At 33.3% G+C, this 13,704-nt stretch overlaps 2 protein-coding genes across 3 annotated transcripts; both read right to left on the reverse strand.

Annotated features, from left to right (window-relative positions):
• Nucleotides 1–1,313: 1,313 nt before the first annotated feature.
• On the reverse strand, nt 1,314–8,168 carry LOC109341819 (homeobox-leucine zipper protein HDG5-like). 2 transcript variants are annotated; one of them, XM_019579786.1, is made up of 12 exons: nt 8,076–8,168; nt 7,601–7,829; nt 7,360–7,520; nt 6,872–6,989; nt 5,818–6,009; nt 4,565–5,044; nt 4,104–4,205; nt 3,797–4,009; nt 3,284–3,452; nt 2,800–3,068; nt 2,412–2,507; nt 1,314–2,299 (listed from the first exon to the last, which is right to left on the reverse strand). In XM_019579786.1, exons 2-12 carry the CDS (start codon nt 7,736–7,738, stop codon nt 1,829–1,831), a joined length of 2,409 nt encoding a protein of 802 aa, XP_019435331.1. In that variant the 5' UTR covers nt 7,739–7,829; nt 8,076–8,168; the 3' UTR covers nt 1,314–1,828. The 2 variants fall into 2 exon arrangements, with proteins under 2 accessions (XP_019435331.1, XP_019435333.1); XM_019579788.1 differs by having other exon boundaries at nt 8,069–8,140.
• A 2,335-nt stretch (nt 8,169–10,503) lies between these two features.
• Nucleotides 10,504–12,778, reverse strand: LOC109341820. Its single transcript, XM_019579789.1, has 3 exons — nt 12,712–12,778; nt 12,514–12,678; nt 10,504–11,264 (listed from the first exon to the last, which is right to left on the reverse strand). The coding sequence occupies exons 2-3, from the start codon at nt 12,642–12,644 to the stop codon at nt 10,808–10,810; spliced, it is 588 nt and encodes a 195-aa protein (XP_019435334.1). The 5' UTR covers nt 12,645–12,678; nt 12,712–12,778; the 3' UTR covers nt 10,504–10,807.
• Nucleotides 12,779–13,704: the final 926 nt, after the last annotated feature.

The following is a 13,704-nucleotide window of genomic DNA, read 5'->3' on the forward strand; positions in this document are numbered from 1 at the left end:
ACCATATATTATTAGTCATATCTTGTTTTATCAAATTATTTATTTTATTTTTAACTATTATGATTGAGCTAACATAAATAATTAAATATCATTTGAAGAATATAAACAACCAAACAAAATTAGGTAGGAAGATAAAAGATGAATTTATTATACACAACATAGTGATTAATATTGGAAAGGAAATAATTGAAAATTTTACCAACTAACTCAATTTGAGTTACAAATTGTAATTAAATATTATTGCCCCTCCTAAAGTTTATATCAAGATCCGTCATTGCTTACAATAACCATCTATTATAAACAAAATAATAATATTAGAAAAATTTATCAATAAATATACTACTTGATAAAATATAATAGCTCTACTAACCTTTGAGCAAGTATCAATCTATACTAGAAGAAGACCTCTCAATGGCTAGAAAAAGTGTTAACACAAATGCAGTTAAGAAAAGAAGCTTCAACACATATAATTTTGTAGGAGAAGAATATGGAGTGTTAGGAGAGAGACATGAAAATAAAAAAATATATATATGAAAAGGGTAATAGAAAATGAAAATCGCCTGTACCATAAACGATTTACTTGTAAACGAATAAAAATATAAAACCCCAAAAACTCCTATAGGGATGACCATTTACATGAAAAAATAAACCCCCAAAAACTGCATTGTGGCTGACGGCTTTCTTTGTAAAATCAAGCCAAAATTGCCAACCAGATCAACGATTTCAATGGGAAATTATTTAATTAATAAAACGTGTATGCGGTTGACGATTTACGTGGGAGTAGGAAAAAAAAATATTGAACTTATGTACTCTGTTGCCGATTTATCAAAAAGTACACTACCTACACTACTTTGGTAATATTTTAGTCAAACTATACTAGATCTATAACTTTCCCATTTTAAACGGTACAAAATCCGAATCCAATGTTTCTTTTTCTGGTGGATCACCGATACCTTTCTTGGTAAAGATTGAGTTTTTAACTAATAGAAAGTTTTAAATTACCATTGAGAACTTTATTAATTCTACTTCCTCTTTTCACTCTCTTCGTAATGAAATGAAGGGCAACTTAGACAAACCAACACAAATATCAAAATAAAATTAAGTAGAAAATTAATAAGGGAAATGAGATAAAACATATAAAAATGTGAGTTAAGTTGAATAATCATCCTAAACAATGAAATGAACAGTAGTAAAGGCTGACATAGAAGCAGGAGTCAATACCCGAACCACCACTACCCTTAAATAGTGACTATAGTATAAGCCATCATGTACCAAACAAATGAAAATGGCCTTACCATAAAAGCCTAGGGTATTATCTGGTGCGCTCTTGACTCCCTCAGTCCCTCTACCCTCCACATCACATATAAATAACATTCCATTGTATCTCAATTGTTACCTCACTCTAAAACACACAATGATAAGTGCTAAACAACTTCATTTTCTAAGACACTCACCTACCTACTTAATTCCCTATCAAACCCATCTTTATTTAAAACATTCTCATCCATGTTGCTCCCTCTTCTAGTTTAGTTACCCTACAATGATACCCCATTCTTCACTTCTAATATATTAGAGAAATGCTAGCAGCACACTCTTTTAAGCAAACATTGTTAAATTCTGGCTCATTTCACGTGAAACCCACTAAATCACATTGGTCTACTATGCATGTTCAGTGAATCACACATGAATTTCACCTACTAATAAGGAGTGTGTTGAAGAGGGTAGTTGTAAAAGAGTGTGATGCTAGCATTCCACGCTAACTATGACTACGAGCCCATAAATCCAAAAGATCATAGGAGGAACATGGGTAAGAAGAAATCTACTTTCACTACTTCGGGGGTGCACCACTAGTGGTGGGTTCAGTGCAAGATCCAACAAAACTACCATTATTCTCATGATGGAAGCTGTTTGTGTTGTTGCAAAGTGCAGTTTCAATATGGTGCATGGTATTACATATGTGGTTGTTGATTGCTGTTACGCTCGAAAGGTTGAGCTTTGCAGAAGGGTTTGTGCTTGCAAGAACCTGCATCCCCACAGTGAGAAGACAACCTGAATTGACACTTGTAGTAGCTGGTAACTTTCCTTTGACAGCTTCAGATGAAGTACCAACATTTGGTGTGTCCATTGGAACTATAATGAACCCTTGAGGAAGAAGGGCAATGCATGAAGGGTCCTCACCGTTCATGGCTAGTTGGATTGAATCTACATCTATGGTTGTGTAGACTACTATGCTTCCAGATTGATCAGTGCAACTTTCTTGCAGCATAAGCTCTACGTTCTGTGATGAATTACTGGCTACCTGCATGTCAAAGAAAACCTCTAAGGTTTGAAAAGAATTCCAATGGCATTCAAATTAGACTCTATGTTCAATATGGTAGCAGAAAAGTTGCTTATTTAGGAAATGATCTTACATTTATACGAAGAAGGGAAATGCAGTTTCCTGGATGTGAGCCATTAGCAATATGAGCCACCTCATTCAATGAGTTACCATTTGAAAGAGCATCCATCTGAAAAAAGAAAAGAAAAGATAGGCATTGTTTTGTCAACATGATATATTCATACACCATTTTACTAGTTACTTTATGCAAATGTCTAGTTACCAGAATATATTGTTCCCTTAATAGACTAATAATAAGTTACCATGACATATTACAAGATTATCAGATCATATTGTTAGCCAAATACTATGTGTAACAATCATTGTCCTTATTTGGTTAACAGTTGTATTAGATTGAGTTGAGTAACCATTAATTGCAAATGATTCATCATAAATTTGATTGTAAAATAAGCTGGTACTACCTGTGATCTTTGATGTTCATCCCTGAGGAAATCAAAGACCTTGGTATGAGGATAGGGCAGCCAAATGGTTGAAGCGGCACCAAGAATCACCCCATTAGGCTGACCTGAGTCTGTGATTTTCCTGGTTGTGATTCTAACAGTGTCTTCAGGGGAATCTGATATGGCTGTCCATGATTGACCACTAGAAGTACTCATGTTAAGGCTAAGCGTTCGTGTCATTCTTTGTGCTAGACTCATCAAATTCTTTCGCGCTTCAGGCGAGGGTATCACTGCGATATAGAACTCAACTTTGGGTAAGAAGTTTATCACCATAAACAAGCCCATTACTTTTATGTAAACATTATAAATTAATGTTATTTAGCCACATTAAATGTTTTGGTAATGTTATAGTTCGTGTGTTAATTATTAAATGAGTTAGTGCATATAGCTTGGTTGAAGTTATAATGCATTTAACATTGACAAAGATAGATAAGATTTTGAGAACCTCCAAGGTCTGGTATGTTTCTGGCCATGAGGCTGGCAACCCTCTCACATTGTCTCTTCAAAACTCCTAACCAGCGTTGTGCTCCAAATGCCATTCCACTGTAAACATAGTCACTGAATATTTGATGAACAGGTTTCTCTTCTACTTCTGCATGCTCAACCCAAGTTACCTACACAGATATCATGGATTACTTTCACATCAAAGGATCCTCAACGCATGCAGTAAAATCATAGTCAAAACAAAATGACAAAACAGTAACACATGCATCACAAAATGTAGCTATCTACTACTTAACACAGCTTTCACTCTTCATATGGACTTAGGACCAACAATGTATAGCATCAAATACACATAGGAAAGTTGCTATGAGATAAAAACTTGGTTGTAGTGGGATAAAGACTTAGTTGTTGTAGGATGGATACATGAATACTGTGCAAAAATTCAAAACAATATATATCAGTAATTCAATAAATAAAAATATCAAAAAAATATGCTTTCAAAAATAGGATATACCCTCGAATACCCATTAGGCATATCTTGAATCTCACAGCCAGAGGACCTCCTGCAGTATCTGGGATAAGAAGGGTGAAAATTCTCATGAAAGCTATCAATAGGAAAATCAACAATGGCCCAGGTTCCCTGCTCAGCATTTTGTTGACAATATCGAAGAAAATGAGTCTCACGAGTGGACACCAAAGGAGAGAGTACTTGAAACTCTGCGTACATCTGTGAAAGTAAGCAATATATAATTATGTATTATACTTAATCAGAATCATGTGATACTAGCTATTAAATATTTATGCAGCAATTTGATACTTACCAGCTGAAGAGATCCACTTGCATGACCAGAAGCACCAGAAGATATAATTTGGATGGTTTTTGCTCTAGAAACGATTGTGGGAAACAATTCCATCCATTTATGCTAAAGTTTTGAATATTAAAAGGCAACATGTTAGATCATTTTATGTGGACAGCATTATATTTTGGAATACTGTTATTAGTACTGGTTTATACAATTTCAGGAAACTGGAAAAAGAAAAAAGACACTTTTTCCCCAACAGTATAGGTGCAAGGTTTGACATACAAAGCAATATACAGAACATTAAATTATGTTTTATATGACAACAAAATATAAGAAGAGAAAAACATCAAGGGTGATGGAATGTATATATGAAGGCCTAAAGAAAAATCTAACATGAAAATATTAGCAATTATAAATACTTTTGAGACTTAAACTAAGCCTTTTGAAATCTATTATCGAAGGTTTTAAGAATCACTTACAGCATCAAGGAATGCATCAACAAGAGTGACACTATTCATGATAATGACAGCACTGTCACGGCTAGCTTCTATCCTTAACTCACTTTTGTTCTTGAGATTCAAAGGCCATGGAAACATCCTTGCATGCTCCTCAAAATTAAGCACTTCCCTTTCATTCTCAAAGTTTCGAACCCAAAGTGGTTCATGTGCATGGCACATCCTCACAAGCTCATCCATGGAAGATGCTGCAAGATCCATGGCTAGAGACTTCTCTTCTTCAATCAAGAGACCACCCTCTGGGAATGGTGAAGCTTCAGGAGGAGGAGGCATTATTGATGATATAGGAATCATTTGTGTGCAAGGTGAAATAGAATCTGTGAAGTGCCTTGGGTATATGTTCATGTCCAAATCCAATGAAGGGTCCATAAGAGCAAGAGGTGGTGCCATTGTTTGAATTTGGCGACCAGTGTATCTTGAAGTCAGACAACACACACGTTCTAACTGCAAAATACTCACTTTGTTAAAATTGAATCACAGACCCATCTTTTGTTTAACAAATATTTCACCTTTATTGATTATTTATTTTAATTGTGCATTCTACAAAGTAATTTTATTTTACATCTGCTCATTATGACTCAATCGATATTTTTTAAATGTCACAAGAAAACATTTATTATATGGGTAAAAAGGTACTCCACCGCTGGAGTAGTATTATTTAATTATATATTAATAGAATTTAATATATATATACGGATAGGTGTAACTGTTTTTTATACTGTCAGCAAATCATCTACCATTGATTTATTAACTATTATTGACTCTCAAACAAAGGTAATACAAATCAATACTGAATGATGTGCTGTCAATACATAAATTTTAAATTCTAGTTAATAAAGTGAATAGATCGGTTAATGAACAAGTAATTTGTTTCTATTTCATCCTCACACAATTTTTTGGGCTATCCACTAGTTTCCATCGCTAGAGAGAATTCTTTTCGAGCTGGAAATCATGTCTAACACAATTGTTAGTTATAAATATAGGGCATAAGAATCATTTTGCTAATAGTGAAGGAGATTTTTTTTAAACATTCAGTACAGCAAATAGTTACTAATTCTGATAATACTTCATAGTTTATGAGTTGTCCTAAAGTTGTTGAACATAAATGTTTGTAAAACATCCTTTTCCCAAGTATATAATTCATCAAAAGGCTCAAATCATAACGTATATAATTGAGCATGATTTTAAAAAGAGTATGTGTAAGAGTTACAAAATACCTCTTCTCTTAAGCGAGCATTTTCAAGGCGAAGCTGTTGTTCATCGAAGGCCATATCAGTTCCCATGATAGCAGGACCACCACAATTAGGACATATTATATTACGTAGCGTTGCTTGTAACCGATAGTTATCATTCTTCAGACTCTCATTCTCTGCTCTCAATATCACATTATCTGCTCGATCTTGTTGTGCCTATAACCCCACATTATTAAAAACCAATATGCACAATCAATGAAATAAAAACAACCAACAACTCCCAATTTATGTTTCATAATCTTGTCTACATCCATATTAATGATGATAACTTATATATCTCTTTGGGGGCTGAATCTTTCTATTTACTTCGAATCAAGAAATAATTAATAAATAGTTTTTCGATTATAGCCTTAATATTAATAATTACTTTTATAGTAAGAGAGATATTTAGTGAAGTAATATTAGTTATAGTTGATGGAAAGATAAATAATAAATATAGAAAACAAAAAAATGTATAAGTAAACTATATTAATTATTTTTATTGATATGTGTGTTTATGTCTTAGAAGAGATAATAGGTGGAGAGGGAGTATAACTCAACCCATTATCAATTATTTAGGTTAAATAATGAACACAAGATACATTTTATACTCATTCAGAAAATGCTGATAGAGAAGGAAGACCCTTCATTGTTGTAACCTAAAACCGTCATGATGTAAAGCAATAAATACGAGTACTCCTTTGAGACCACATGTGCAGGTAGGGTTTAATGCATTACATTAATGGAATACAGACTGTATAATGGACAAGCCAAGAAATATATCAGTAAATGAGAGTCTTTCAGTGTACTATTTACTTATTTTTACACTATATTCTTCATATCATCATTCAACGCTGCATGTGTTACTGTGAAGGTGTGTTTATTAGGGCATAGGAAAGTTTTAATGGTGACCAAGGAAACGCGGTTTATTGGGAAAAGTGCTAGGTAATTAAGTAAGAGGTTCCATTTAATGGGTGGAATTAAAGTTCAAAGTACAGTTTTGGGTTTGTATAGAATGTGGTAATTAACTATAGTGTACCTTCATCTGAGTTCGTCGATTCTGGAACCAGAATTTGACCTGCCGTGGTTTTAGACCCAACTCATGGCTTAGTTTCAATCTTTGTTTATCATCTGGGTGTGGACATTCCTTGAATAAGCTGCCAAATTAGATTAAACATGCCATAAGCAAATGTATAAAGTAAAACAAACAAAAAAACAATATTGATATTCTCAAACTTATTCTACCAAATCAAGTTCTTTGGTTACAAATTTGGCAGCAATCTTTCGCGGTTCATGACTTAGAGTAACAATAGCCACAACACTTTTGTTCATGACTTAGAGTGATAAGTTTTAAAAAGAATAATAATGTGAAGTGTGAACATGATCTCCAATTACAAAAAAGAACTTGATTTTCAGTCCAAATTATTATATTTTGTCTTCAGAGAACAAAATTTATGAACAATAAAGGGTTTGTTACATTGCAAGAGAAGTTAAAGGAGATAAATAAACATATATTGAGATCCTCACGCTTCCATTTCTTGGATCTGGCGAGCAGTGTGCCTGTGATAACGTTTCTTCTTTGGAGGTTCTTCACCCTCTTGTTCATTCCCTGATTTGTCTTCAACTTGTTCACTCCCTGATCCACTCTCCATCTCGTCCTTCCCAAGCAATATTCCACCCTCTTCCTTCTGTGAGAGAGTGAAAACGTTACACAAAAAAGAGAAATAAATTCACGAACAAAGTCATCTTTACTCAAGAGTTTTATTACCAAAGGAGGAAAATGTTGGAAAGGCATGGTGGGCATGAAGTTGAAGTTAGAGTTCTGGATCGAAGATGAAAAGAGAGAATCTGAGTTTACTACTACGTTCCCTCCCATATTTGACATAACTTGGCAATCCCCATACATTGTTATATAATATAGCTTGCTCTTCAAAACACTGTGTTTAAGTCTTTGTTGTTATGTGATGATGAGAAATTTTACTTCAGTTGAACCCAACCTGTGTTTATAATTCAAAACAAAACTTTCCCATATCAGAATCCAAACAATACAAGCATAACACTATCAAAGTATTCCTTTTTTAAGAATCTTTAGACAACTAAAAGCCAAAATCTGAGACAGTATCAAAGAAACAAGTTCCAGAATCTTTCAAATATTTTTTAACATAAATATTACATGATCGAAAAATCAAAAGCACGTGAAAATATATTATAAAAGATCAATCGAAAATATAATTACAAGATACCAGCGTGATCATGAGGAGAGGTGAGAATCTGGTTTTCCCTGTCTACCTTATCCTATAGTTTCTGTGTTCTCTTGTAATGGTGATATTCATAATAGTGAGTCATGTTGAAATAAATCGGTTAATGGTTTATATTTTTAGAAATTGATCCCTTTGTCTTTAATGGTTTATCCTGTACCAATCACATATTCTCATATTAATAAAAGAAATTTTTAGTAATAGATGTCAGTTCAAGTGATATATGTTTGATTTCCTTTAAGTAATTTTTTGGGTTCGAGTCTTGTAAATGGAAAATATCCGCCGAAATAGTTAGTCTCGCATGCCTATAAATGTTCTTGACTTGAAAATGATTGTCTCAAGTGTGGTGATACATGTAAGACAAATAAAAAAGAAACTTTTTTAAAACAAAATCAATAAAATGTAATATTCCAATTAGTTGCTTCAAAAATGAATGATAGCGTGGGAAATGTGATTATTTTTAGCAAAAGTAAATGCAGATCAACAAAAACCGATGACCGGTTAGGCTGTTTTCTTCCACGTGGGTATTTCTTAATGGTAAATTTATGCGTTTCTACACACTTCACAAAAGTCAAACCATTTTCAATCATAGTTTCCCCACACGCACCCCTGAGTGAGTGACTAATGTGTTGTTTATAGTGTCTACCAATGTTATGTTATCTATACCAAATCATGTGTTTGGATTGTTTTATGAATAGCATCATGGTTTGTTTTCATAAAATTCTAGAGTAAGCTTACCATTGCGTGACAAAATGATTCTTCTTATTCTGGTGTCTGAAAAGTTACCATTAGGGAATATATCTTTTTCTCATATTTTATAGGATGATATTGTTTAGGGGAGTTTTTTTTAATAAACCTACTTATATTAAACAGGTGTATTATGAACCTATACCTAGCTATAGTATAACATGTGCATTTTAATAATTTTATCATTAGAGTTTAAAAAGTAAAATCGATTTATCTTTTAAAATATAATAAATTCACTTTCTTAAACTATGCATAAGGATTTTCGTATAATATAAGTCTTTAAATAGCCTTTGAAGCTGGAAAAAAAACCAATGACAAGCAACATATAGTTAGATTGGCTCATTATAAACAAACTTAAACATATTGAAACAAAGTTAATTAAGGCAAGCTCAACTAATATCCCATTCAACTTAATAATTAAACGTGGAAGGGAGAGTAATAAGCGGACTAGCAGTTTATGACAGATGAACTAATTATATGCAGGTTAGTGCATAATATACAATGAGTTTCCAGTAAGAAATTCGAGGGTAATATTTATGTAATAGCAGTGTAAAAATTTATACGCAGTTAGTATATCATTTACTATTAATTTAAATTATTTTTACTTAAGAGTCAATGATGATTAAAAATAAATAGTCGATAATATATTAACAGTGTAAAAAAACTCTTACAATGTGAATGTTATAGATTTTTTATTAAAGAAATAATTTTGTTAATATATTAATCCTCTAGTCCTCCTTATGTGAATATTTTGATCGGATTAGTTGGGAGTTGGGACTTTACTACGTGTTTTTTTGTTCATAGTAACAAATGTATTTTTTCATTATTTTTGGTAAGGAATTAATATCTTTCGGGACTACTTATGTGATACCAAAATAGAGAAATTAACTATTATTTATTTAGCTAATCATTAAATAATTAAATTAATTGATTCATTAAACCATATGAGCGTGCACAAATTTTTGCTGCTTTGAAGAAAGGTCATGATAAGATACCACATACAAACATTCAAATTAGAGTAAAAAATGTATATACATATAAGAAAGTTTTATACATCATCCATCATTCATTTTTTTCCGGAAGCTTAGCCTGCAGCCTCTGCAACAATCTCTTGGTCCTCTGCAGAATGGTGGAAAACATAGCTGGTGTAATTTCTGGTCAGCCTCCTCTTAGGATTCCATCCCTGGCCAGAGGACTATAGTAACTATACTATTACTCCTTTCAGCCCCAGAAAAAATAAATTAAGGTTTATCCAAAATGTGTCATTCTTATTATTACTTACTAAGCTGTTGTATATTTGAAGGAGATGTCCTTTGTTGTAGGTTGTAAGTCTACATTCTGTATAAATTGTTGGTGAGCAATAATATACTCAACCCCTTGTTAGCTCTGCTGAAACATTGGTTTGGGAATGGACTGTGAGAGCAATCTAATGAAGCTAGTTTTGAAATCATGTAGCTTTGTCTTGTCTCACCATGCCAGGGTGCTAGATGTAAGTCCTATGCAAAAAATATATTAGTAGCACCTATTTGTAGAGTGCTGAAACTGATTGAACGTGTATCTATATGCTTGCATCAGAAGATATTGTGGCAGATGGTTGATCCACTTGATGGATAGCAAAAAATATACAGCAAGTTGCATAAACAAGAGTTGCTTGGAAAGATGAGTATTGAAAGAAAATTATATGCAGAACTGCACAATCTTCACTATTATTGATCAACAGGATTGATAATCTGTGATATTAAATAATTAACAGCTAGTTCTTTTAACCAAAACTGAAAACAAATGCATAACCCTTCCTTTTCCAAAAGAAAGCATGACAGAGTATATAAAACCAAGGAGACCAGAATAATGATCAGAAATCCGGGGCTTCCATGACCAGCAGTTCCCAATATCTGCCAAACAAGCATCATCCAACCACATTTCCCAATAAACAACAAGAACCAAACCTTAATCTCAGTGGAGATAAAAAATTAGTTTCCCAGCATAAATTGCATGATGTCCTTCCTAATAACACCTTCTGACCAGTTTCCTCTGTAATTTGATCGGAAGGCTTCAGGAGCATAGCTGCCGAGTCGCCTACCATGGATGGTAGTCCATGCAGAATTTGGTTGCTTCACTATCATTGAAATGGTAGGAAAAGGCTTTGGCAATGATGCAGTAAACAAATGCCTGTCAGAGTCCTTCTTGAAGAATCTGGAATAACCAGGAGGTTTGCTGTTGTTGGAAGTTGCAGTTGCATTCTTTGTAATTTTCTCTCCTGAGCTGCCAACAGGGGACCCAGACAGGGGACCGCGGATCTGAGCTGATGGCTTAATTCGATCTAACCATCGCAAAATGAAGTTTCCAACATTCCGACCCACTTCAACATCTCTTTCTTGAATGTTCCTATGAACACTGATTGCTACATCAAATATAGCACGGGTTCGCCTGTGAAGCACCAAAAATTGTATAATGGTTCCGCTAAATAATAATTAAACAACAACAAAATACAAGGGGAGGGTAAATGAAAAACAGTTTTCAAGTACTCAAGTAAATCAACATACAATTATGCCAACAGATTCTCAAGTAGGATAAACGCTGAATACATGTGCAGTGATCAGCATCTCAGCTGGGGATATCCTAAAAAATTAATGTTGACCTCATAAAAAGGGTAGCTCATGACATTCGGGTCTTAAGGCAAGACTCTTACCATCACGCTGAGGCTCACCCACATCCCTAAAATATCATGTTACAAGTTACCCTGTAAAACGTTGGATCTGGAGGCTGGAGTTCATAATACATTATTAGCTGGCAATCCCGAATTGGGATCAGCTGTCCCACCTTTTGTGTCCCATTATGTACCAGTCTAATGAAAAGTCGCCATATATTTGGGAAAAAAACTTAAAAGTAAGATTTTTATGTTATTTGGTGGGTTATGATTGGTTTGGGACATGAGGACAGAAGTTTTGGGGATAGACGATCCTGGTTCGGCAATGCCATGGATATTAATTTGTATGCACGGATAGTGAAAATGTTTTTACATTGTCTCCACATCTTCCATCATATATTAACCATCATTTACCTCTTAAACAATAAAAATACAAAATGCAAATGAATGGTGAATGATGTAAATAAAAAACTCTACACCCGAGATACATAAATACTAACCACTGGTTTTTAATTTCATATTAAGAAACATTTTGAGAACTTTATAAAATCAAGCTCTGCCCTATGAAGACATAAGGACGATGAAAGAAAAAGGAATGATAGAAAGCAGAAAAAGTGAAAACGCAATTATTCCTTTCTTACACTTATCCCGTACTAAGCAGGGTTTATCATGTCAGCCTTCTAAACTACAAACTTCTAAGCATCAAATTGACATAAATCAACCCTTCCCTATCACTTCTCAACTGAGAGAATGAACAAATAGAACCCACCTTCTTAAAATGTAATCAAATATAGCTAGTTGTGTCAACAACCGTTAATATCAGGTTTTCAACTTTTCAAAACATACAAAATTCATCTACCAACAACTAAAGTTAACTTTTTTATTCGTTGATAGTACATAAAATATCGATTTGCAAACAAATGCTTGAGGTTGAGAGACAGAAATGAATATCTTCATTACTAACAACAAATGTGAAGTAAAATTGAAGTTAGCAACAGAGACCAAACATTGTAGATAAATAAAAGGAACCTGTGAAGAAATTGACGGATCTTAGGGTACTTAGGACGAACGATCTTCCGTTGAATCTTGATAGCAAGTCTATATGTTCGCTTCAGTCCCAAAAAATAAGCAGTTGCAAGTGTTATCTCCCACAGCACCATTCTCCTTTTTTATTTATTTCATTCTTTCTCGAATCTGTAATCTATTCCAAGAACCAGAAAGGTTATATATATATATGGGTCAGGTCTGAAAATGTTTACCTGTTGCGCAAGTTTGTATTCTACGTTCCTCTCTTTCATTCTTATTCCCATCTTTGCCATACGGCGAGTGCTATTGTGGTCGTTGGATTATAGTTTTGTGTTTTCATCTTAACCCTACTTTTTGGGTTAGCGTAATCCACAAGTGATGATGTCACACGTTACGTGGCATTATGCCTTGGCGCGGGGGATATGCTGCCTCTGCATGTACTTTGTTGACCGAATGAACCTCTCGTCACTCTCCTCAACAATTTTGTTTTTGTTGTGTGGATAAAATTGGGAAATGACATTTTCGGTTTTATACAAAGAGAAAATATATGTATATTATATTCAACTGCTAATGTATTATTTATTATTTATATTTAATTTTTTTTAACTTTAAAAAATAATATAAATGAATAATGAACTATTTATATTTAATATTGGCGATGCATGTTACACTTTATATAAAATGGTTGAAGTCTATTAACAATATAAATAAAAAAACTCCATAATGCCACATGTCACTTTCCCTTTCCTCATGCCAGATGTCACTTTCTCCTTCTCTCATGTCACATGTCACTTTCCCCTTACATTTTTTCCTTCATGCCACATGTCACATCCTCCTCACATATTTTTCTTCATACTTTTTATATATTATATATATTTTATATGCTAATAATAATTTAATATTAATTAGTGATTGATTCATGTCGTTACCCCACTAAAATTGAATGTTTACAACATCTATATATTTGTTATGTTAAAAAGTAGTAGTCATTGGACATTAGATGAAATTGAAATCATTTTTCACATTCAAATTATATCTTTACATTAATCTATCTATAGAATTTAATGTTTATCATTAATCTAAGAATAATTGTACTTTTTCACCTCATCAAAGTTTTTTTACATTTTTCGCACTGAATTTTAATATTAAAGTTCAGATTCTTTGAATTTTAATTTTTCTCTATTAACAATATAA

The sequence above is a fragment of the Lupinus angustifolius genome, unplaced genomic scaffold (genome assembly GCF_001865875.1).
Source record: "Lupinus angustifolius cultivar Tanjil unplaced genomic scaffold, LupAngTanjil_v1.0 Scaffold_688, whole genome shotgun sequence".
Lineage (NCBI taxonomy): Eukaryota > Viridiplantae > Streptophyta > Magnoliopsida > Fabales > Fabaceae > Lupinus > Lupinus angustifolius.